The sequence below is a fragment of the Copidosoma floridanum genome, unplaced genomic scaffold (genome assembly GCF_036245765.1).
Source record: "Copidosoma floridanum isolate Cflo_tuat_1 unplaced genomic scaffold, Cflo_Japanese_pri ptg000024l, whole genome shotgun sequence".
In the NCBI taxonomy this organism is placed as follows: Eukaryota; Metazoa; Arthropoda; class Insecta; order Hymenoptera; family Encyrtidae; genus Copidosoma; species Copidosoma floridanum.
In genome coordinates this window covers 8,693,387-8,720,383 of record NW_028321901.1, presented here as the reverse complement: position 1 = coordinate 8,720,383, position 26,997 = coordinate 8,693,387, and the positions used below count along the sequence as shown (strand labels likewise).

General features: G+C 30.0%; 1 protein-coding gene across 2 annotated transcripts in view; it reads left to right on the top strand.

Moving 5' to 3' along the window:
* Positions 1-26,997, top strand: part of Eif4g (eukaryotic translation initiation factor 4 gamma) — a 763,642-nt gene that overhangs the window by 400,055 nt on the left and 336,590 nt on the right. For both annotated transcript variants that reach the window (XM_089595035.1, XM_089595034.1), the window contains exon 13: positions 11,410-11,507. In XM_089595035.1, the coding sequence (XP_089451161.1) occupies positions 11,410-11,507 (98 nt within the window). The remainder of the gene's footprint in view (positions 1-11,409; positions 11,508-26,997) is intronic.

Below are 26,997 nucleotides of genomic sequence, written 5' to 3'. Positions count from 1 at the left end.
ATTTGAAATTAAGGTTAAGAGTAGCTCTTACATCCTTCGGAAAGTGCATGAAAATGTGTGTAGAAAGGTGAAGCAGGGCATATGTTATTTCTGATTAGCTATTTGAAAATTTGAAAAACCTATAGTAGAAGATAAAATTCATACATGCGATAAATTACCTGTATGCATAAGACCAAGGATAAGCGTTTTTGTGCGTACCATAGGTACAAAACATAGTTTCACATACTTTGCACATTTTTGAAGGGATGGGACTGCGGAAGTGGATGTTTCACTTGTATCTTTTTCTAACTTCTGTTTTGGTATTGCACTTGCATCCTTGTATAACGCAGCTGTTTTCTTATTGGATCAGAGTAGTTGCTCTAAAAATAATAAATGCTGAGTAGTACTTTGATGTCCATCATCCAGAAACAGTACTTTTAACCATTCAGTAAAATATTATTGCAATGGCTAGAACGCGACTAGTTTATCAGACCAACGAAATCAAACTCGAAGAGGATTTGGAGTTCCAACATTTTTTAAACGAGATGCCGCCTAGTGTTATTAATATCTTCGATGAAATATTTCCTAAACAACTGATAAATGACAATTTTTGAGTGGAATCAATACTTCCATAAGCTTATGATGAAAACTCTGCAGTTATCGGTGAGGTTTTTTTTTTTTTTTTTTCTTTAAACGTTTTTCATTTTCATTCATTTATTTTTATTACCATCAAAATTTACATCATTAAAATTAATTGAAGTTCGAGAATCACTGATCTCTCCATTCACGGAGAATTTTGACGCTCTTCGAGCAGAATGCGGAGCAAATAGCGGAGCAAATAGCTCCTCTAGATCTGTCAGTTGTATTACAGTCAGAAGAAACCACAACCAATATTGACAACTTGGAAAATTTAATAGTTGAAGGTGAGTTTAAGTACTTTTAATTATTTTCTCTATTCTTGCTTAAATGTTTCTCCTTCTTATTTTTTTCTTCTTAACATTATTTTTAACATTATTCAAGAAAAAATTTTTTTTTGTTCGACACACTATGTAGATCATTTTGAAAATCATATGTCAAGACCGTGTTCTTCAGTCGGTGACATCGAAGTAGTTCGAGAGTCACCGATCTCCTTCCCAACTTTTCGTACATGGAGAGTTTTGATGCTCTTTGAGCAGCAACAATAGTAGAAGATATTTCGGAGCAAACAGCTCCACTTGATCTGTCAGTAGTTTTACAGCCGACAGATACCGAAACTACCATCGCCAATTTAGAAAATGTTAAAATTGAAGGTGAGTTTAATTATATTTAATTTTTTTCTCTAGTCTTCTTAACGTTTCTTTTTTAATTTTTTTCGTTTCTTTCTTTTTAACACTATTTTTTACTTCTTGTTTAACAGATTATGAGGATTCATGTTCTTCAGGCGGTAAAACCGATGTAGTTCGAGAATCACCGATCTCCCCAACTCTTTCGTACACAAAGAGTTTTTATGCTCTTCGAGCAGCAATAACAGTAGAACATATTACGGAGCAAACAGCTCCACTTAATATGTTGGTAGTTTTACAGCTGGTAGAAAAACCGAAATTAACATTACCAATTTAGAATATGTTAAATTGAAAGGTAGGTTAAATTACTTTTAATGATTTTCTCTAGTCTTCTTAAACGTTTTTTCTTTTCTTTTTTTTTTTTTTTACATTTTTTTTTTACTTTTTGTTAAACAGATTATAAGGATTAATTACTTTTAATTATTTTCTGTAGTCTTCTAAAACATTTCTTCTTCTTCTTATTTTTTCTTTTCTTTTTTTTTTTTTTTTTTTTTTTTTTTAAACATTATTATTTTTACTTTTTATTAAACAGATTATAAGGATTCATGTTCCTCAGGCGGTAAAATCGAAGTAGTTCGAGAATCACCGATTTCCCTAACTCTTTCGTATACCAAGGGTTTGTACTCTCTCAAAACAAAATTTGGGAGTATTTCACCTCTGGACTTAAGCACATCACCCCAGTCAGCACAGGCGTCACAAATTATCGATTTGTCCTCTTCACCAGAAGTTTAGGTCATATTCATTTCTCCACAGCTGAAAATTGAATCATCTTCAGAAATAGTTGAAGTTCAGAATTTATTTTTAAAAAAAAGGCCGAGGAAGAAGTTCATTATGGAATAAAATCAAAAAAAAGTATGTCGCATTTTAAAATTAGAATGACTTTTATTTTAATATTGTAAATATATTGTAAAATATATTTTAAATAGATTGTAAAATAAATTGTAGTTAAATAAAGAAACATTATAAATACAACAGCATTTTAAAGATTGTAGAATCTTAAAATTTAATATACTATATTCCAAGGTCCGACAAACTTGCTACCTGCATTTTATGACCGAATGTATATGGCCATAGGTTTTCAAAGTATAACACACACGTCAATAAAATGTATACAGTGAAAAATTTATTTTAGACGTATTGAGGTAAAGAGTTATGCTCAATTCACATGAAAGGATCGGGATACTTTATTGGGTATTTAGTGTAATGTACTTTAACGCTGTATTCATTTGTTTGTATATCCTCGACCGAATAAGTTATATTTCTCTTTCAGTGATGGAGTATATTGTAGATATCCAGGGTCTTAAGACTGCAAATAATGAATTTTTTTTTAAAGAAATTTCATACGTCAAATTTGAAAAAAAAAAAAAAGTAATTCCATAGCATTTTCAATACTGCTTAAGCCGTCTTTAGCGTGGAAAAATTTATCTTATGCGGACAAAAAACAAAATCGTTGGTTCATAACCAATTTCCATTGTATCAGCTGGAATGTCGGAAACATTTCCTCTGAAAGAGCGCTTAATACATTTAAAACTGAACTTGTTGACGTGGAAACGGATTTCGTCAAGGGTCTTGAAAAAAAAATACCTGGGAGAAATACTAACATGCAAGTATGTATATATGCACACATCATAGAATATAATAAAGGTGCAAGTCATTCATGTTTTTTACACTTTTAGAGTTATAAATATTGAGGAGAATGGATGCCCAGCGCTTGCAAAAACTCAACGAAGCCTATTTGCCATGCAAATACCATTCCTTTAATATTAACTCTTGATGTCCTATCAGACATGTTTCTGCAATAAGGGATTGGATATATTTTAAATTTAAAAAAAAAATGTGCTCAGTTCGATGTATAAAGTAGTTTTTCCTAACTAAAAATTTTTTTGCCAATAATAATAAAGAACTGTTAAAATATGTAAATTATAATTCAAAAATAAGATGTAAAAATAATGTTCAAAAGTGAAATTGTGCTTTCAAGCTATTCAACTGACCGATTATAATCACAAGAGCGGCTGAGGCACTCGGAGAGAAGGGAAGCTGCATTTCATACTTGCTCATGGAGAGAGAGATTGCGCAATCTTACGCAGCGCTGTAGGTGGGCAGATGTCACCAGCTCTGATAAAGAAAAGTTATTAATACAGGTTGTATCTTATTCAATCAGTTCTACCCATGTGACACAAGTAGTAACAGCAACGGTGAAAAAGAGAGCCTTGTTAAATAAAGAATAAATAAGGAAAAATAATTTTTAACTTCAATATTCTAAATTTCAAAATACTCATCAAACACATTATGGATTTCATCATTAGTATCCACAGCTTTTATAATGCTGACAGATACTTAATACCAAAAGAATTTTCAGTGGTTTCCTTGCAAGGAAACGTTGTTGGCCATTGGATAATCAAGCCACCTTGCAATTTCTATGATTTACCGCTGAATTTAAAAAAGCATAATAATCACTCGACGGTAGAAGTCCACGGCATCGAATGGTTTGAGAGTGATGTTACTTTCAATGAATTAAAGTATCATCTAATAACTATTGCCAAGAACCTCAAAATGATTTATACTTACGGAAGTGATGAAGCTAAGTTCATAAGTTCAATCCTGACGCGCGAAGTTCACGATTTGTCCCAAATGCATCGTCCTTGGAAAGAGTTTAAAGACAAAGTCTCTTCTCCAGTATGCCTTACACAGGGACAAAACCATTTTGAAAAGAAAAAACTATTTTGTGCCATACATAAAGCACATTTATTGAAACAATGGTTTCTGTCTAGCATAATAATAAAGTCATCAAAGCAAGACAGCGATCTATATTATGCAGCATATGAACGCCTTAAACGACAAAAGTAACAGCCTACATGGATGACCGGCTACGACGTAGTTGGTTAAGCAAAGCACATAATCAAAAAAATACTGATAAACTTTTTCCGCTAAATTTTTATTTATTTCAAGAATAAGATGTTAAACAAAACGAATTTTATAAATCATGCGTGTTTTGCGAGTCATATTTTGTAAGTCATGTACATTTTTTATTTAATATGAACTGATTTCAAAAATAAAACAAAAAATGTTGAACAATTATTTCCCTACCACTCCATATCCTACATTATCATGCAACGCGCTTGCTAACACAAAAAAATTTTTGTATGCATATAACCACCACGTGCACAAGCTGCACACGATTTCGCATATTCAAACAGCGCGCGCAAATCAGCGCTGCAGACGAGTTATGCACTTTGCATCGCGCGCAAATTCAAACTGCATTGCACGTCACCAGCTAGTGCATGCGGCGCTACAGGCGCTAATGCACATAGCGCATAAACTCAAGGAATGCAAGAAAGCCACAGCTCCTGCTCGTCCATCGGATGCAGCAGGTACTATTTTACCCGAAAAGAGGGGCCACTCGCCGCGGAGAGGGAGTGGGCCGAAATCGCCTGGTGACTCGAGCCAACCTGGGCTGGAATCGCCATAGCTTATTTACTAATACTTCTTAACTAGAAAGGAAAATGGTGTAAAAATTAAATTTTTTTCAAGTATATATAAATTGTATACATTATGTAATAAAATATGTATGTCTGAAACATACAGTATTGAACGTTTTGACTATTTGATTAATTTTTTATGCTATATAAAATATAATCATGTAAAGAGAATATTCAATAAGTAAATAACGTATCAATAATAGTGTGATTCACTTAAAATGTTTCAAAAAAATTTTGTAATCCTATCTGAATGATTTAACAGGATTATTTTTCTCATACCCCTGTCGAAAGTACGACTCTGTTCTCTATTTCCGGGGAGCCAAGTGTAACATTTCTCCCAGGTAAGAAACCGCATGTACTGTTTGTAGGAACAGTATTTTAGTATTCTATACACAGTTACTTTCCTCGCCTTTGGCTCGAGAGGCAATTTCCGCGCAGAAGATTCTAAAATACTTTTCCTTATAATCAGTGAATGCAATTTTTACCTCAGAGGTTATGTTGCATTTTTCCCTCTGAAATCATGCAAAATCGTCGTATTTCCAGCAAAGGAATATAAAAAATCATATATGAGCCTCGGAAACAATGTACAGCATAATCTCCCAGGTATTTGCCACCCTTGCCTTCGGCTCGGGTGGCAACTCACACCTGAGAGAGAATGCCGTACTTTCTTCCCTTAGTGCGTAATATACTATTTTTTACTATGCATGAGGGAGCTGGTGCGTGGTGTACGTAGAGGCAGTGATCATGGGAGGCTGTTTCTCTCGTTTACTTCGTTTGAAAAATAATTCAGCCTGTTGAGAATCACTCTTAAAGTGGCTTAGCGTTAATCGTCGATTTGTGTACGTATTTATTTATGTGTCTACGTGTATATGTATGCATGAACCTATATTTGTACGAAGGCGTGGATGTGGGTGTAAATGTTTGTTTGTATACGTAAGTAAGCGTATATCAATCGACCGTCTATTATTAAGTTGAAAGTACGACGCAATAATAAAATAAAATAAATAATTAAGATAAGGCATCGAAGATTTATAAACAATGGCAAATTTCAATGTTGAACAAAGATACAATACTTTCATATTTATAAGGAAAAAAAAGACAATAAATTTTATTCATTTAATAGTACTGCACTAGTCGTAAAGAGTAAAAAAATACTGTTTAGACTTTAAAAATAATTAAAAGAAGTTAAACAGAACTGAAAGAATTAATCAAGAGAATCTAAGAACAGGTTGTGTAAGGTGAAAAATATGATTTAAGAATCGAAATGAATTATCATTTTAAGTAAAATGATGTACAGAGCTTCGAATAATGAAGAGAAATCGGAAGAGAAAAACAATTATTTTTTTAATACAACAAAGTAAAATAAATTATTAGAGTTATTCTAAAGTAATATATAGATATTGTGTTATAAGTCTAATTTTTTCAAAATAAGCTTTGCATTAATATTTTATAAAGCCTTAAAAAATGATAAAATTAATTGTTAGTATGAAAAAAAATATATTAAAGTATATTTGACAGAATTCGGAAGACTACAACATTTTTCGAAAATACTTGGAAATACATGTTCTACGCTGGGGAATGATTACTGGGCTGCTTTTGAGGAAATATGAAGAACAAGGTGCTAATTTTGAATAAAAGTGGTGAAGTCTATATAAAGAAAGTGATGTGCCCTTGACTTTTTTTTGGTGGGCTTTATTATTCTTTCTAGTGGCCCCCTTTTTCAAATGAGCTGTCTATCCTGTATGTGTCAATAGATATTTCTAAAACCTCGTTCTAAACTCTTATAACTATATCTGCCCCCTGCGTGCTCTGCGCACCAACCTCCGTAATTGCAAATATAGATTTACAAAGTATGGAAAAAAACACGAATTGTATGAACTGTTATTAAAAGTTGATATATGTTATGAATGTACATTGATCATTATTAATAACATGAATCTTTAACAATCATTTTTTATTTTCCCTGACTAATGCCTAATTTTTATATAATTAAAACGACAACGTAAAAAAAGATTTAGTTTATTTTAGTTAGTTAATTGTTTTTGTTCTTTTAATTTTTTTATAACTAAAATTTTGGCCCATTGGTATTTTTTTCTTCGTTTACTTTTACTTCGTTAAATTCGTTTTAAAAAGTTACAAAATGTCTAAAAAAAAATGTGACAGTAAATTAGACTCCCAAGTTGCAACGAAAAAAAAAATTTTTCCTTTTACATCTACAGAGAACTTGAAGTCCAAATTTAAAATTGGAGATAGATCTGTGCAAGAAAATTATTACTGTTACTACTATTTTTCAAGAAATAAAAAAATTTGAAAAAAAAATTTTTTTCATCGATGGTCCTGGTGGATCTGGAAAAACTTTTCTGTATAAAACATTAATTTATTATTTTGTATCAATTGAAAAAAAATTCTTACAATAGCTTGGACAGGTATTGCTTCTATTCTGCTTCCAAAGGAAATTACCACTCACAGAACTTTCAGACTTCCTTTAGACTTAAGCACTATAAAAAGTGAGTTCTTCCAGTTTGAGCCAAATAAAACAAAATTACGTAATGTAGAAGTAATTATTTGGGATGAAACTTCTATGATACTGAAAAAAGCGTTAAAAATCGTTAATAGGACTTTGAAGTATTTATCTAGTAGTAATGAATCTTTTGGAAATAAAATAATAATTTTAGGTGAAGACTTTCATCAAATTCTTCCAGTAGTAAAAAACAGAAGAAATATCACTATTGTTCAAGAAACCATAAAATTTTCCAATTTTTGGCCTTTGTTTAATATTTTTTATTTAAAAAATAATATACGTTCGATTGATAAAAAATTTCCTTTATTGCTGCTGGATATAGAAAAAGGCAAAATTGAAACTTTAAGAACTCCTTAGACATGAAAAACAAATGATATATGTTCTAAAATTTTTAATAATGATGATGATTCTTTTATAAGTAAAGCTACATTAACATCTCACTATGAATACACACATTTTTTGAACAAATTTTAAATAATATGGTAGGAACATTAGGAACGTATTATAGTATTCATAAAACAACTCACAGTGGAGTAGATAAATCAGACGATAATATTTATATTAATTTTCCTACAGAATATTTGAATAGTGTTAAAGAAGGTCTTCCTCTACACGAATTGAATTTGAAAATTAACGCTATTGTTACGTTAATATGAAACTTAAACATATCTGAAGGACTTTGCAATGGTACAAGATTACAAATTACAAAATTATTTAAATACAACATCGAAGCTGAAATAATCACAGATGAAAAAAAAGGAAATAAAGTCTTTATTCCAAAAATAACACTAAATACAAACAACTTTTCTTCGCTACCATTTATATTGTACAGAACACAATTTCCATTTACCTTAGCTTTTTCAATGACTAGCAATAAATCTCAAGGTCAAAGTTTTGATGCCTTAAGATTATACCTTAGAAAATCATTATTTTCTCATCAGCAATTATATGTTGCAATGTCTAGATGTAGAAACCCCCAAAAAAATTGTATCCAAATTAAATCAGAAAACAAATTTGAAATTGAAAATGTCGTTTGGAATGAAATTTTAGAGTAACAAGGAAACTATTCTATAAATTATTACTATTTTCATACTTCCTTGCAAATTTTCTCTTTCATCAAAAAAGCAAATTTCAGTACCGTCTAGTACCCAGATTTATGTTATCATATACAATCTCTTTTTTGTTATATGTTGTTAGATACACCATCATGGATGCAAAATTTCATCAGTGTGACGAATGTAAATCAAAATTTTTAAATCAAGAATGTCTATCATCGCACGAAAAAATTCACAAAAAAAAATTTTTTCTATGTGATCTGTATAGCATTATAATATTAGACAAGAAAAACTATTTGCGTCACCCAAAGGAATGCCAAAACATTGAAAAAAATTTTAAGCGTATTAAATGCGAAAAATGTTTCAAAAGAAATTATTACTTACAGAGACATTTGAAAAGTCAGGAAAAAAACGTTCAAAAAAATATTTGTCAAAATTGTAGGAAAGGTTATGTAAAAGCAGAGCACCTAAAAAGACATTATAGGGTATGTAATTAAAACAAACATCGTAAGTAAGTTAATTGTAACAAAATTTTTTTTTATGGTCAAATAAAATTATATGTGAATGTTAGACCATTTGTAACAGTTAATACATAAGGCTTTACAAATTTATTCACATTATGTATAGGAGAGCTCGGGGGGAGCTGGGTGGAGTATGGTGGGAGCTGGAGGGGTGGTGGGGGGAGCGAGGGGCTGGCAAAAAAGTAGGATTACTCGAAAAATGTAAGAGAATGAAAGAAAAACTACCTTATTTGGGGGGTGCAAGGGAAGGTGAGGGGAGTGGGGGGGAAGGAAAACCTCGCTCTTTTTCTTACGACTATATAATATAGGTATAAATATATGTTTATTTTGAAAACATAAAGGACACTAGAGTGTAATTAAAAACATCACCAAAGCTAGCGTGTGAAACACTTTGTGTCTGGTTTTTGTCTTAACAATTACCCTAACACTCGCAGTTTAAAACTGTATAATTAAATTTTAAATATGATTATAAACCCATTAAAATGATGCAAATTCAACTAATAAATTTTGTTATAAGTTACGTAAGTGCCAATTTTATCTTGAAAGTAAAGGAGCAGCATGCGTGCCTTAGATATTGTACTCCCTTCTCCGGACAAACAATATAAGGTTTTTTATACGTGTAGGGAATATAAATACGAAAAAGGATAAAGTATTAATGGTAAAATTTAAAATTAAAAGTACGCGTAATGTGCTAGTCAAACTGAATAACTATAAATTTAACATTCTCAAAATCAATTTTGTGCATATTTTGATATGCATGCAATGCAACAGCAGACTTATCATCTTTGTTTATTATGCTATGATTATGTCCGCACATGCGCAGTCAGAGTTTTTTCCTGGTTTGTCTTATAACGTCATCTTACATTGTATACGATCAGTCTTATAAAGAACACCTTACTTGTTTAACTTGTTAATATTATTTTTTTCTAATTTTATATTGTAAATCTGAAAAATTTGTTAATTGGTTTTTAAATAACTATGTCACAAGATTTTGTATATGTGAACTATATTAATAATATAATTCGAAGCTTGTGATTAAAATTTTTAATGTACGGAATAACAATCAAATTTATTTGTTTTTTATTTTTATCTAGACGAGTATCACTATAATTTTTATATGACTATTTTGTATATAATATAGCATGTGTTTGATATTCCCATTATAGATTTGGGTAGGTATCCATTACTTTTTAGCGGATCTTTAACTATATTTATATTTTGTTTGTGGAAAGGTACATATAATAACTTTATTGCTTTATCTTCTATACTTAAACTGGTTGCTTTTTCTGATGAATTGTTTAGTGTGAATTAAAATTAATGAGTCTGCTTGAGTAAGTGGCTTTTCTTTACCAATTATGCCCATTATGCATAATTTCTCCGCCTTCTCCAAGAATTTTTTGGATTTTTTTTCCTGCTTAATGGTAAATGACAAATTCTTATCAAAATTATTTTATTTAGATAAACATTCATCAATGTTATCCTTATTTATTATCGCGAAACAATCATCCACATATCTTCTGTAAAATATGATGCACCTTTTTTGTAATCCAAGACAATGCAATTCAAAGCATTTAAAGCAAGTTCTGCAAAAAGTAGACTTGAGCAACTACCGATTGTTGCACCATGTATTTGTTTATAATATTTACTGTCAAGTTTGAAACAAGTATAGCAGAAGGTTCTGCACTTAAGAAATTCTGGTAAAGTCGAATTTATCTTACTGTTTAATTAATGCCATTCTAACCAATATTTGGATTAGTGAAGAGACAAGTTACATCAAAGGAAACCAACCTATGATCGCCATTGATATGAACTTGATCAAAAGATCGTTGTTATTCATGACTGTTTTTTAGAAAGTGTTTTAGACGAGGACAAGAATTATTCAGAAAAAAAGCCAATAGCTTTGTCGAATCGATACGTAGGTGATTTTAACGTGGTCACTACAATATGGACTGGCAGATCTCTTTGTGTATTTTTATTAGTCCATATGCTCTTGCTAAGTGAGTATTATTATTATGTATACGTAATATATCAAAACTCGAATCCTGGTCCCAAACACCCCTATTAACATATTAACCAATCAATTGATCAACAGAATTTTCTAAGATATTTGGAGGGCTATCCTCTGACAATTTATAAAACTTGAGATTTCCAGTGCTTATGGTAGAGAGTGTGTTGCTTTTTTTCCACTGTTTTGAGCGCCCTTTGTGGCAAATCAGCCGAACTATACGCACATTTTTAGCAGTGGAGAAGACCAGAATGTGCGTACGATAGGAACCTAGTAGAGGGCAAATCAATAAGTCCATCATACCCTTGAAATGTTAAAATTTCTTTAATAAACTACCACCTTGAAAGGATCTAAAGCCATCACTGATTTTATTTACTTATCAACCGACATCCTTTAAAGATATTAAGCTCTTGCATTTTTAATTTTTAACTTTTAAGCTATTTTAGCAGCATTTTTTGACCATCAAATAAACAGATTACAATAAATTTTCCTGAAGTATTTAACCAATCTATTTTGAATGTTGCCAGGTGGAGGATTGGGGACAATTGAAGATGGCTGGAGTCACATAGTGGGTAGACCAAGATCAGTTTACTCAGTGGAGCCCGCTAAATTGCAAAACAAACCAGTAAGTTTTATTCATTAGTTGAACGCTAATTTTCATGTGTTAAACTGTTTTTTATACGCTAGAACTAATTCATTTCATTTAAATATGTGATTTAGTACGAAGACATATACGTCACACATGCTCCTCACACTACACTGCTAGAATACTGCTTTCAACCATATTCTGTAATATATGTAGTTTATCTTAACTTATAATAATATGTATATTGTATAAAATGTATTTGCTTGAATAATTAAGAGTATAAAATGTAGTCTGAAAAAGTTTTCAATTTAAAGTTGTCTGGCACAGTTCTGCAGAGCAGGAATGATAAAGATTACTTATTAGTAAGCATTAGCTCCTTAGTTTAGGAGGTTACACTTTTCTAAAGTGTACGTAATATTAAATTTTAATTAATTAATTCATGGAAGCTTACAATTTTCTATAAAAAATAATTAGTTCTGAATGCTAAAATCTCAAAATCGGTACATGAGTTTTGCTGTGGCGTTGTAAATAATTCTACGCACACTTGCTTTTTTTTAAGTGTTGATTAGAGTTTGTGGGTTTACAGTATACGATAAAAAAATTTTTGGATACTTTTTTTTCATACATTTAACACATTACTTCTAAAAACTACTTATAAATCAATTTTTCAGTGTAAACGCGAATTAAAACTAAAGTTTCTACTGAAAAAAGAAAAAAATCATTAAAAATGAAAAAATGTAAATGTTAATAAAATACTTTAAAAACTAAAATATACTGGTTGAATGCGTGTAGTGCAAAAAAGAAAGAAAACAGACTCAGATACGTGCCGCAGCTTCATTTTTTTTATTACTTATCAAACTTTTTCTGCCTAACTTGAAGATTTGACAATTGATGCACGTATTTTTTATCTATTAATAATTCATTAAGTGTTCAGTAATTTTTTATTATCCGTACTTTGTTGCAAACTTTCTTTATTAAAAGCTAAAAAAAACTGTGGTTCAGTATAAATAAGTTTTTTGAAGTTGTATTTCTATAGTTCTATAGGTGGTTTATTCACGGGAGTAATCAATGATTTAAAATTTTCTACTCTCATGAAATATGTAATGGTATTCAACTTTTTATTTTAGTTCTTTAATGAAAGAAGAAAAAAAACGATCAACAATTTCCACGGGGTTCGAACTCACCCTTTCGTGCATATAAGCTGAGCACTATAACAGCTTAATCACAATATATCTTTAGACGGTGGTGACTTTTCACTGCATTTCTATTGTGGCTTATAACTTATTTTTAATTCAAACTTTTTTTCACAGTTTATTAATAAATTTTGTTTTCAAACATTTTAACTATATGTGCTTTTATAAATTATCATTCAATAAAATAATCATTTTGTTTGAAACTTAAATGTAATATTTTTTAGTAGCATCTCTTTTATATGCAATTGAATTAATTTTCATTTATTTGTTAATCCTAAAATAAATTAGTTACTCTTAATTTAATTTTTCCAATTTAAAGACAGTACTTTCAAGTAATGATTTTTATCAGTTTAATTCTTTTTTTTTTTTTTTTTTTTTTTTTTCCTACAAAATTATTTGATTTCCATTGCGTTTTACCCTTTTAATATTTTTTTTTAATTCGTGAATGTGGCTTTTTTAATTAAGCTAAATTCACTGGCAAGTAATATTACTATATTTGAGATACCTCGATTATACTTGATGTTTTTTAAACATGCAAATGTATTGTTATGGTTGTTGTGTATGCGACTGAGAATGAGTGTGTCTCATTTACATTTAGATGTAAATTAGTACGGTGAGCTAACATTTTTTATGATTTAAGTATGATGGTCAAGTGCTGTAATCTTTTGGTAAAAGATAACGACATCGCCAAAGTATGCAAAAGCAGAAGTATCCATATTCTGTATTGAGATGATTTCGGGCACTCTTACGCATCATGCTATTATCCCTACTTAAGAGAGTAGATTAATTCTAAAAAAAAAATATCTGTAAGCAAAACGTATGATATTTTTCCGAACTTTAAGCAAGATAGCAGGATCAATAAAAAAAAAAAAGATACATCAAGTAACAACACAAGAAGAAAAAAAAAGGAATCATGTGTTGCACAGCATTATATTTATAATTGTATTTTACTTTGTTTCATCGTAATGTAACATAAATTAATAAATCAAGTCATAAGCTTAATTTAGTAGAGTAACTAGGATTATTGTGTAGGGGACGGGGGTATCTCAGATACATGTACACATACGACTACAACCGAAGCATTGTCAACTCTGCTACTTAATTAATAGTTAGTAAAGAAGCAATTAATTACTGACTATAAAACTTTCTATCATTCTCGATTTTAGTAATATTATGCAACATTTTACAATAAATTACTTATGTGAATTCGAATCGATTAGTTCATTAAATAACCAACTGTCTGTCGAATTGCCTGGTCTTAAAATTCTAAAAATTTAAGTCACCTATGTGCACTCAGCATTAGTGCACCAAGTGGCAGTTTTTTGCTTCCTGCAATATTCTGAAATATAGCCACTTTCTGGGGAAAATATCTCGAAACTAACGAAGAATACATAGCCTCTTATGGACAATAATTCGTTACAAGCGTTTTTTTTATTAATAATGTTTCTTTCACAACTGACGTACTTTTTTTAGGTGTTGAGTAAATCTCCAAGCTGAATACTACCTATTTGACAGTGCATAAATACAGAAAATGTTTTTCTTTACATGCCTGTATTTCGTGTGTAAGTATTATGATTTTCCTCGAATATCAGTTCATTTCGTAGAGTACTTCCAAGCCACTACATTAAAAAGTAACATTTTCTATGCTAATTCATACATTATATTTATACGAGAAATTTAATTTTTTTTTTCATGAAATTATAAAAAAAAGGATTTTTACTATAAACATATGTGGTACTGGAAAAACTTATTTTAGTTGTGTACTAATAAAAAACAATGCCACATTTATATTGAAATAAACGATTGTATAATATCATTGTCCATAAAAGGTTGTGTATTGTTAGCTTAGTATCAAAATTTTTTCCGTGCAGATGGCGTTGTTTCAAATTTCTGCATGGAGCGAATGTTGTCCCCAAGGTTTTGATAAACATAGCGAAATGTACATAAACTGACACAGGGAAAAAGTAGTTTTTTATCAATTACTGTAAAATTATTGTTTTTAGTAATAATAAGATAATATTATAAAATTGTAGGAGTATTTTATTAAAGTACAATTTTTTTTGTTTTATAATTTAGCAAAATTTTATTAAAAGGCATTCATCCAGGTGCACTTAAAGCCATGGACTGGGTTATAATCCTTTTTATGGATTAACATTAATTTTAATTGTTAACAATTATTATCGTTCTATGTGTTTTTGTGGTACTGAAAACTACCAGAAGTATAAAAATTCAGTCGACACACTGATGTAGGTATATTGAAAAGAATAATATTTACCAATAAAAATAAGTTATTCTTCACACACTTATCTTGTTTATGTATTGCTGAATGTCTCATTTCTTACGTATGTATGCTAGACTCATTTATAGCTTTCAAAATAAGAATTACCTCTAGTAATCGTTACTGAGTGAAGTTCCGAAGAAATAAGACCTTTCAATATTTTTGTACAATACTGAGCTATCCGTAAAAAGCTTAAATTTTTCTGTTTTCTTATAATCACACAATATAGTAGTATAAGATAAGTTGTAAATATATTTTTACAAATATTCGTCTAATCTTATTAAGTAATGATTTGGGTATTTTCTTGTCATTCTCAAACCAGTCAACGGGGTGTTCCTGTGTGACTTGAAAACATTTTTAATAGGATTCTTCTTAGTAACAAAATAAAATATGATCATTTTAATAGTTTCATGTGTACGTGACCGGTAAAAAGTAGAAGTCTACTAGTAGTGAACTAAACAAAAAATTCAAATACCTTCTTCATCATTCTTTATGGTCTTGATAACTTTTATTTTTTGATTTTGGTATGATTAAATAACAATTGGTGTACTTGTAAAAAAAATGTTTTCAAAAATGAGACTTTTTTCTTTAATAGAAGATCTTTTAATGTAAATTTTATAAATAATTGTTAATCACGTATCATCAGTATTCTAACGGAGACAGGAGTTACACTGGTGTTTGATTCGAATTTCAATTTGAGATTTTTCAAGTATATTTCAAATACTGGCAGTTATTTACGAAATTCGTAAAAAAAAATAGTTTTTGAAAACTGTTACATAGGAATACTTGATTAATTATTCATCGGTATAAAAAGTGTTATATTTGTATTTTGTTGTTAGGTTTAAAATAAAGATTTATTACTTAAACGTACTGAACTTATTATTAGCTTAATTTCAAACCTAACAAATATCAAATATCAGTACAAATTAAACAAAAATTAAGTTGTCATAACAAATAAAACAAATACTAACCGATGCAACACATTAGTTTAATGAAGCTGATATCAACATTGAAAAATGTTGGACTTACAGAAAGATTTTAAGGATTGTGATGCTAAAATAGTTAAGAATGAAGTTCGGCATAATTTTTTGCACCAAAAAAATCAGTGTATACATACACAGGTACTAAAGATGTTGATTTGGATTACTAACAAAAAGCCATAGAACATTGGAGAAGCGGGATACAACGAAACAGTGAAAAAAATATTTAGAAAAGTGACATCAAAATGTCAGCTGAAACGTTAAGTTTACCTTATTAATAAAGGTGGCACGTATAGAAAAAAGATTTCACGTATTTGTCAGTATACACTAGATAATTTTAAAGTTGCTGTTAAAAGTGGTTTAATAACATATGATTGCGATTTACGTAGATGGACTTTACAAAATCAAAAAGAAATTGGATCTGAGGATGTAAGATTTAAAGCTTCTAACAGCTAGTTATTTAAATTTAAAAAGGCTCAGAAAACAGTGACTAGAAAAATTAATAAATATGTTTCTAGAAAACCGTTAATTAATGATTTAGAGCTTTGAAAAATGGTTGATGTATTTATTGCTGACGTGAAGTCTTGCATACCATGAATTAGCATTGAAAATTTGTACAATCCAGACCAAAGTACATTTCAACTAAAAATATATTCTGGTTAAACACTAGCAACTGAAAAAAATGCAAGTGCAATTACTTAGTCGGTTTTAAAACAAAACTTATTTTATTTAGAAAATGTAAGGTAAAACATCGAATTGAGAATATTCAGTACAGGTGATTCATAATTTTTATTGATTATAATGTAATGGTGAAAAAATGATACTAAATATATTAATGTTTGAAAAATCTCTTCAAAGTTTGTCTAGAAAAAGTATTTCATCCACATGCAGGACCTCAATCTGTACTACTACTCGACACCCGGAGTAGACGTAATTATAAAGTTAAAGAAGAAACTATGCCAGAAAATGAAATTGTTGATGTAAAAAAAAAATACTAACTGGAACTACAGAAAAGATTCAACCACTGGATTTTATTGGGTTTCGTGTCAGAAAAAATTTTGTGGGACATTTTTTAGTTCAAGTAACTTGAAATTAACTGGTTTTTTTAATTTTCTGGTTCATCAGTGATACATCCACTTTCGTACTAATAATATCTAGACATATTCCTCTACATAAGTGGAGAAAGTAAATTGTGAGCTAGAGATTGCATTTTTATATTATGACTAAAGTGCAAAATTTAATTATAATTTATAAGTTACTTGAACTAAAAAATATCCCAAAAAATTTTTTAAAAAGTTAGGACATTCTGTAATGTATGTTGCGAAATAGAAGGATGCAATAACATCGGCATCAAAAGATGTAATTTGTGCAAGAAGGCATTATATTTCAAGCACTTTTTTGAAGAATACCAGTTGTGTCGAAACTTTTAAGAATAATATGCCGTAACTTTATTTTAGAAAGTAGGAAAAGAATAAATTATGTATTATAAAAAATGTATAATATTTTGTTTTTAATAAAACAAAATTACATTAAAGTAAGTCTAATGTATTTATTAAATTATAACATTCTACTAATTCCATGAATATTAGCACTCTAAAAAATACAAATAATATTTTATTATTTATATTGAATTATAACTTTCGATAGTTACTTTTTATATCATTATGTCGTAAAAAATTTATAATATCTCTTATATTGTTTTAACGTAAAATACATTACTGTTTTAACATTCATATACTCTGTGTGAATTTATGGGGTGGTTAACGGCATTAAAGTATGGTTACTTTAAAAGTTGTGAAACATTTCAACTGAAACATTCGGTAGAGTGAACGAAAAAGCTTAAAAAACTTCTTTTGTCTACATATTGGTTTTTATAAGCACATAAAGGGGAGTTTAAAAAAAAATTAAAAAGAGCAATCTCTTAAGTCGTCAACACAACCAATATGTTTGACTCGTTATAAAGGTTTTGCACATGGTTTCCATGAAAAAAATTTTCAAGAAGTCGAGTCATGACAATAAAACTTATTTTTGTATATAATGTGTAGGGGTGGGTTTCTGCTCTTTAAAGTAAAGGTCATGACAAATAAAAGTATTCGTGTTTCTTATTTTTTTAAGTCCCAAAACATACCTCAAAACCATTAGATCGGTGAATCGGTCTCTTTATCAATTAGCTAATAGGAAGAAAGTGTCTAAAGCCCCCGTGACTACTTTACTATAAGCTTATTGACAAATTATAAGTTTTTGCAACCTGTTGAAATTTTCTAAGTATTTTTGTAATGCAGCACTTACAAAATTAGATCGCCAATACGTTGCGGTGTCTTGACGCCCGGCTGATGTGACTAAGATGAATTGTGAGGTTCTTCTGTATTACTTTAATTTTGCTAAGTTATTCTCGCCGAGTATAGTTAAAACATATTGCATATGTACATGTAAATAACATACGTGCAATGGGATAGTGCTTGCCGTGTAGTATGTTTGCGTAATGGTGGTCAGAGATGTCGAGTGTATTAAGTGTCCGTTGGCCATTGGGCAGGTTATTTCTTGAATATTAATAAGATTACAAAGGTGTATCAGCAATCTATACAAAGTTGAGTAGTTGAATTAATGAGTTGAAAAAAAACTTGGTACAATGCCTAGGCAAGGCACAGTTAAATTCCTGGAACCGTTCAACGACGAAGAAGACAGCTGAAATTCGTTAATTGAGGGATATGAACTCTATTTTAAATTCAATTCGATTAATTAAGCAAAAAAGGTAGCTCTGTTCTTCACATGGCTTGGTAAACAAGGTTACTCCTTGTTAAGAAATCTGTGCATGGCGGGCAAGCCTACCTTGAAGGATTATGAGGCATTAGATAAAAATTTAATGCAAAAATAATTACAGCCAGCATCTAGTTAATTCACTAAGATGGATAGATAGATGCTTTATTTAAACCATGTGGTATAACCACGTCTAGTTCTAAAATTTAGTATACATTTTTACTTCTACAAAAAATCGCAGTACAATTTGTCACTACAATTAAAAATAAAATAACAATAACAGTAAGAACAAAATAAATTAAAACAGTAGAAAAATAAAAAATACAAAAACGTGAAACGTAACTTATAAAGTCAAAAAATTTTCACAATCTATGTAAAGTAACACACACATGAATTTGAACAGCGTAAAATGAATGAAGTTCACAACAATTATCCAAGACTACCTGATAAAATCAAGTAACTACGACATTCCAAATAGACGAACGATTGACAGAAAAATAGGCAATAATCAAAAAGATACAAATAGAACTAGAAAATGAGGCCGATTGAAACAATTGTTACTGACTAATTTTTAAACACTGTTCTTATTATGAGCGAGTAACTAATTAAATAATTAATTAAATAACTGGTAAAAATGAATATTCAAATATTTAAAGATTTAAAGATGAGCAGTAAGACCCTGAGCAAGTCACCAGTCCAGTTTATCTAAATCAAGTAATCTGCGATGAAAATCAGTCCAGAAGCTAGTGAACTGATTTGGATCAAATGAATTTATGAACATTTTATTGAGTAATATCGTTCCTTGAACAACAAACAAGTGCCTATAAATTTCAGTTCAAAAACGAGGGCAAATAAGTGCAAGAGAGAGGAACCTGGAAGATCGTCTTGAATTGTTTTCATCATTTAAGAACGAGAAACGCGAGGCTAAATATTCAGGGCGCGAGCGTGCTAAGACATTAAAAACCTGTACTCCACGAAAGTTATTTCTTCTCCTAGTGACAGAGAGCCATCCCAGAGAGAGACGATATGAAGTGACATGTGAGAACCAATCAATATTCCCGTAAGCACCACAAGTTCAAGAAGAGGTCAAAAAAAGGAGGAAAAATACGTAAATTTTGCTCAAAAATGAAGCAATTAGCAAAGCTGCTCAAGTGTCAAAGCAACAATATATACAGGGTAATACTACGATTAAAAGTGACGTAAGCGATAACTTGTTTTCAGTTTCAAACTTTATTGTGGCATAAAATTAATTACGATAACTTTAAATATTAAGAATTTTTAATTAAATTTCCAATTAATACAGTTTTACAAATTTTATTGATATCTAAAGATTTTTTTTTTTTTTTTTTAATATGTCTCACTCATAAAAATTAATGTTATTCTCGTGCCGATTTAAAAGTGTGGTAGGTGCGGTAATGCGGCTGTTAGGCCCCATAAATTTAATTGTCACTCACCAAGAAAATGATTTCAGATTAGAATTATTTGTACTGTCGGTTGAAAGTATACCGATAAAGATAAGCCATGGAAATTGAATGTAGTTGAAAGAGACGGTGATCTGAGTGGTATTTTTAGAATTTAAATTAATACAGTTCCACTAAAATTGCAGTTTTTGAAAGACTTTCCGAATAAGTAGACTTTTTTTTCAAACTTGGTATAAAAATTGATCGAAAAAGAATTAGATTGTTTAGTGAACAAAAAAAATATTAATATGGGTTCAATCTAGTGAAGGGGCTACGCCCATTTTTCCTATTTTTAAGAAAAATAGTAAAATAAGAAAATGTGGTGATCATAAAGTCGCATTGAACCCTCTCATGAAAATAGACAGGCACCCTGTATCTCGCGATGGAGCGTTGCAGCTATAAACTACTTTTGCCGCATACAAAGATTTATCTCTTACACCCTTTTGGATTGGGGTATCGAATTTGCACGGACACCTGGCTGATTTCAAAGGAAGATAAAATTGTTTTTGGTTGATATTCCATAAGTAAGTGCATTTTTTGACAATATGTCTCACGAAGTGTCGACACATTTTAACCTCGAATTACCTATTAAATTAACGTGAGATACGTCTCGAACAGGTATTGGTGCTGTTTTTTCTCACGTAATTCCCGATGGCTCTAATAAGCCAGTTTCATTCAAATTACGTACGCTGATCAAAGCTGAGAAAAATTGTACACTAGTAAATCGTAAAACTTACGCCATTGCATTCGCAATTCATTAATTTCACCAATTCCTGTTCGATTTTTGTGTCATTCTTAAAACAAATCATAAATCTTTCGTTTTTAACTTTTGGATGAGCAACGTATTTTTTAATCATCTGTGAGCCGTCTGTTTAAGTGGGCAGCTGTCTTATTGAGCTACTGTTATGAAATGAGACATAGTTATAGGAAACAAACAATGAGCATGCTAGTTGTTTGCCACGACTTAGTTTGGCTAGTTCAATTGATAGAAATCTAGATGGGTATTCAAACTTGAATTTTGGTTTAGAGGCAATTCATTTTCTATCCGTGAATGATTTACTATTCACGTATAGTATTTGTTCATTGCTGAAAACATTCGTAAGTACATTAAATTGATTGGCCAGACGTATTCAGTGAAGATATAAATTTTTTAAACCATAGTGCCTTTAGGAAGTAGTTTAATATTACAGGGCTATTGTTTTATTGTACCAAAATCTTGGTGTAATATCGCTTTATCTAAACTTTTACAACGGTGATATAGGTATAGTCAAGATAAAAGCTCTGGCTTGATCGTATGTGTACTGGTCTGGGCTGGACATAGACATCGAAAATATAATTAGAACTTGTAAATGATGCTTGTGACATGGTGGCAATCCGCCTAAGGCTGTACTGCATGTCTGTGCATGAAATATTCTTCGAATGTACGTATTCACGCTGATTTTTTCGGACTGATTTAGAGCACTATGTACTTAATAATTACCGATACTTATTCTTAGTGGGTTCATTTAAAAAAGTGGATTACATTACGGCTAAGTCTTAAATTTTGCAGTTTAAAGAATGTTTTACATCATTGGGCATCCCTGTTTCAGATGTAATGGATAACGGTTAGGCTTTCAGTTCCAGTTAATTTTGCGAGTTTATACACAAAAATAATGTTACTTATCAATTAGTCGCTCTATATTATCCTATGATCAACGAAGCAGCAGAGAACGCAACTGAAACATTTAAAAATAAAAAAATTTATTTATGTAGAAGGTAACAAAACCCAAAAAAACATAGCCAGAAATCTTTTCAACCACCAATTGGTTTTCCATGTTACAATGAGAGTATTTCCTGCTGAAATACATATAGGTTAAAAATTTTTTAAGAGATTTGATTTATGGAGACTAAATGTATTGCGTTCTATATTAGGCAAACAAGAGGCTCAGAAAAAAATATTTATCTGGAAATTTAAAATCAACTAAAACAATCGATAATGTTTTGGCAAAAATTGTAAAGCATGGTCATTAAGTGAAAGCTAAAGTTTTAGATAAACCAATCACAGTTACTTATATGGCAAAAAAAAGAATAATTTGATCTAAAAAAAAAAACAAAGTGATCATCTAAAACCTTCGGTTCTTGATCCAAATGCTGCTTAGTGTCCAACAAAATTGCCGAATTGAAGTATTTGTTCTGAATCTGTTGTTAACGATTTAGTTACGACTCTCATAAGTATAGTTGAGTTGCTGTTCGAGAAAACCGACTTTTTAAATTCTAAAGCACTCGCTCAAGATATTAGACGAAATGAGTCAGGAAAAGTAAAACTATCTGACAGAATTTGACCGTTAAGGCGTTTTTAGCGCGAACGCAAAACAGTTTTCCGATTGATTTGTAACTGCAGTCAATTATACTAACATTTTTCTTTTTAGGGGAAAAAATAAGGTGTACGTAAGTAGTACCATGCAGCGGAAAAATTAAGCATTGGCACAGGAACGAGCGAGCAAGCGCAATTTAAACTGTATTCCGTGTACGACGGTACTCTAAGTTAAGCAAAGTCATTTTGCCTTTTCTTTGTACCTATATATATATACGTGGAGCTTTGCCCCCTCTCCCTGCATGCTTAGTGCACCAACTCCCTCAAAAACCAAGATGGTTTATGTTTTGAGATCTTTTCTTAGACCTTATATTATTTTTCAGTCACTTAATTACTTTTCTTCGTGTTTATATCCAAGTACTTGTAAATTTATTGAAAATTCAATGCATATAATTTTTAAAATGGTTATTTCATTTTTATCCTTACTACACCATTTTGTAATTTTGTCTAATTTAATTTTTTTATTTAAAATTTTGTATTCGCTAATCTTAAGAACAACGTACCTTCAGTTCTGACAAGTTTCATCACACTTTTTAGATAATATCATTTTATTTTTACCTACTTGTATTACTAAAGTATCTCAATTTTATATTGACAACTCTGCATTATTATTATCTATTACATTTATTAACGACTGTTATTATTAAGTTTTATTATAACGGAAATCCATTTTCTGTGCTCTTTAGTTTATAATTAATTATATTGACATACAGTTGATTAAATTAACCCTATCTCTAGTTATAACTTCTTATTTTGTACGTATTCTTCTATACAATTTGAATAATACAAATTGTTTTATTTATTCACAATTATAGATTGTTTTGAGTTATAATAAAGAGAATTATTATTAATTTTTATTAAATAATTCATCGTTTAATAACTAGTAAGAAGTTTCGTTAAAAAATGTAAATTTTTCTCCAGTTCTCACAACTGTTTTATTAATTACTTATTTTGTTGTAGTTTTTTTTTTTAATTCATTGACAACATCCAAAAGAAAACGTAATATCAGTGCTTCTTGAAACTTGAAAAAAAAAAAAAATAGAAAGAAAAAATTTTATTCACGACCATGCGTTACGTTTTTCCAGTCCAAAAAAAATAAATAAAATTTCTATTGTAAAAGAAACTATCGAGTATAAAAATATTTGGTATGTATCTTACATATTACGTAATTCAGTTAATGAGAGATTTTCATCATTGCTGTGAAATGTTGGAGATAAAAGAATTCAATCTTTCACAATATCAGAAAACTGAAAAACACATGATGCATGCTTATAATTTTTCATAGTTATTAACGCTACTTTGATTAATAATTAAATATTATCGTCCCACATTAAACATAAATATTTTTCAAACAGTAAAATTTTTAATAATACGAGAGGAAAAACCGTTATTTACTACAGCGATAATTATGTGACTCAGAGTAGATTAAAATGAGGATAATATTCACACTAACTTTTCAATAGTATTTTTAAATAATATTCGAAAAGTTTCTTCGCCACTCAAATGACATTTTAAAATTAACTTTATTATGTTCATAAAAATTTAAGTATAGATGCAGGCCTTGGTGATAGTACACGTTTAGAAATTATTAAATTTTTCAAGGACAATCTAAAAGCTGAAATTATTACTAGTAAAAAATTAAGGAAGCAAGGTTTTTACTTTGTGAATAACATTAAATACAGTTAATATGTCATCACTATCTTTTATTATGTACAGAAAACAATAAATTCTGCTTTTTGTGTGACTATTAATTAATCTTGAGGTCATAGTTTCGATTTTGTAGGGTTATACTACATAAAGTTTTAATTTTCTTCCATGGACAATTGTATTTTGTACTATGTAGTTATTACAAAAACTCTACAAGTTTTTTTTGTCTTTTTTGAATATTATTATTGAAATCCAGACATTTTTACTATTTATATTTAGATGATAAGGTCAACGATTTAAGTTTTTATATTTTGATATTTACTGTAAAAATTTCTTTCGTTAATTGAAAAATACTGTTATTAATAATTTTTGCACTTACTGTCTGTTAAAACTAATTTCTGTTGGAACTGATTTCTAATTTAATATTAAAAACTTCAGATAAAAAAACTCAACAAACTACAGACGTACCTCATAGGTGGTGTAAAAATCCATAATGATATATACAACGAAATTAATATTTTTCTTTTTGAAAAATTAGATTATAAAACTAAGAATTATAATAGATTTTTTAAAAGTGCCTTATTAATATAATTCTATTTATTACCACTATTCTTTTCAAATGACTATTATATGCTCAGAAACTAACAAAAATTGGGTTCAAAGTACATTTTATTATTTAACAACGTTGCTTGAAAAAGGTTAAAAATTGAAGGTTAGAAGTCACTAGCAAAACAAACAAAAAATAACGTAATTTGAGAAACAGCGAGGAGGAGATGAATGACGTTTTAGTCCCGTACAACTATATAATATAGGGACATGTATGCACCGTTGTAAGTAACAATAAACTGACACCTTAAACGAGCGTGTTGCATCTTTTTACTTTGATGTACAAGAAAGACCATGCCGAAATCACATTTTGTATTTTTATTTGGCCCTATTCGAGTTTATGGAAGCGAACATAGTGGAAATATTAAATGAAATTTAAAGGCATTGGTGAAAACGCTCCTAAATGCATATCGTTTTTTTATTTATCAATGTTCTGATTTTAAAACAACGTGGTAAAAATGTGTGTAGCACCTGAGTGGGCCGCTTGCGATCGCACTGAGGTTAATAAGGCGAATTTTTTTATTTTTGTATCCCTCGAATATCTTATCGTTTTAAAATACCATGCTTGCAACCTGAAATGATTATCACTTTTGTTAACCTATCATTCTTACATTGTATTTTTACAATATTTTACATTTTAGTTTATGTAATTAACATTTTTGTGCAAATAGAACTTTTACATAATTGCTATTAAATTATTTTTGTTGATGTAATAATTTTATGACAAATAAAATGAATTATTTTTATTGTCATGTTATAGTACAGTAAGATACTAGTGCGCGGGGAAGGTGATTGACGCCCGCGTTTGTCAGTCACATAACCTCTCGCACGTGTGGTACAACTTTTCGACACAGCGTGAGCTAGGAACAAGATTATGAGCCATCTTACATGGCTCTACAAAAACCTCGACGTACACATGCACTCGCACGAGCTGTGAGTAGTGTGTGTAAATCGAGGTCTTTAGAGCTACAACAGATGGCTCATAATTAAGTCTCCGCGCACGGCGTGTCAAAAAATTATTTATCAAAATGAGTGAAAAACGTTAGTGATAATACGTAATACGCCATAAAGTAGGAAACTAGCACCATGAGCGAGTTTTACTGCAAACGTCGTTTCTGAACTTAGAGCATGCTAATGGATAGACTGCAAGCGAAGTATTTTTTTTACCATAGTAATGCTGCTGATGAGCTGTCAAGTTTGGCGCATAAGGTGCAAAAGAAAATAGCCTCCAACTCATACGAACGTAAAAAAGCATGAACCGTACAGCGGTGTAAGGTAGGTCTTCTGAAGATTGCTTACTTAGTTATTTAGGGCCAATATTGGCAGCGTAAGGAGGAAAACGGTGTCCCCTACGTATAGGCAGCCTTAGTGATCGTGAACTAACCAAAACTAATGTATCTATGATATAAACACACAGCATATAAGAGTAAAAAGAGAAAGTTATTGCTGCCAAATTATTAAGTTATCCAGGATAAAAATTAAGATTCCAATTTACAAAAATTATGTTTCCTCTATCGAGTTGAGCTTGTTTTAAAATTCAACATTTTTTACTTGTTTTTCGATGTAACAGAAAATACCGCTCTATTCTGTTCATTATTATTCTGTTACTTATTATTTATTATTTTTACGTATATTAATAAACACATCATATTTAGTTTGCGTTTAGTTTGAAACATGATCAGACTTTATCAAATAGGGACTAAATATATATATGCTGTAGTTAGCTACTATAGCTATATTTAACATGTCTACAGTTTTTTTTGTATTTAAGGTTCTGACCTCATAGACGTATGAATACTTGTCTTAATTAAAAAAATGTATTCGATACATGTCAAATATTCATAAGCATCTGTTTATCTAAGATAAAGTATATACAGTGATAAACTTATGTCATTGATTCTAATTTAAATGTAACATTAAATAAAACATTGAGTTTTATAAATCAAAAATTTTATAAAAAATAATTCATATCCACTAGCCTTAAGTTAAAAGTGAGGCTATAGTGTTTAGCTCGCATTCTATCAATAATGACAATATTTTTAATGAGGAATGCTTACGAAGTATAACCAAGGAGTCTTTCCGGATAAGTGATACAAATTGAAGTAATATTTATCTTTTGTCGCACCATCACAGATATTGGCCTCAATCAATTCTGAACAAAATGTAGTTTTAAAGAATTGGAACAGATTTGTAAAGTTAATGAGATGACTGGGTGTTACAGGCTGTCGTATTACAGCTTGCCAGTTATTTCAATG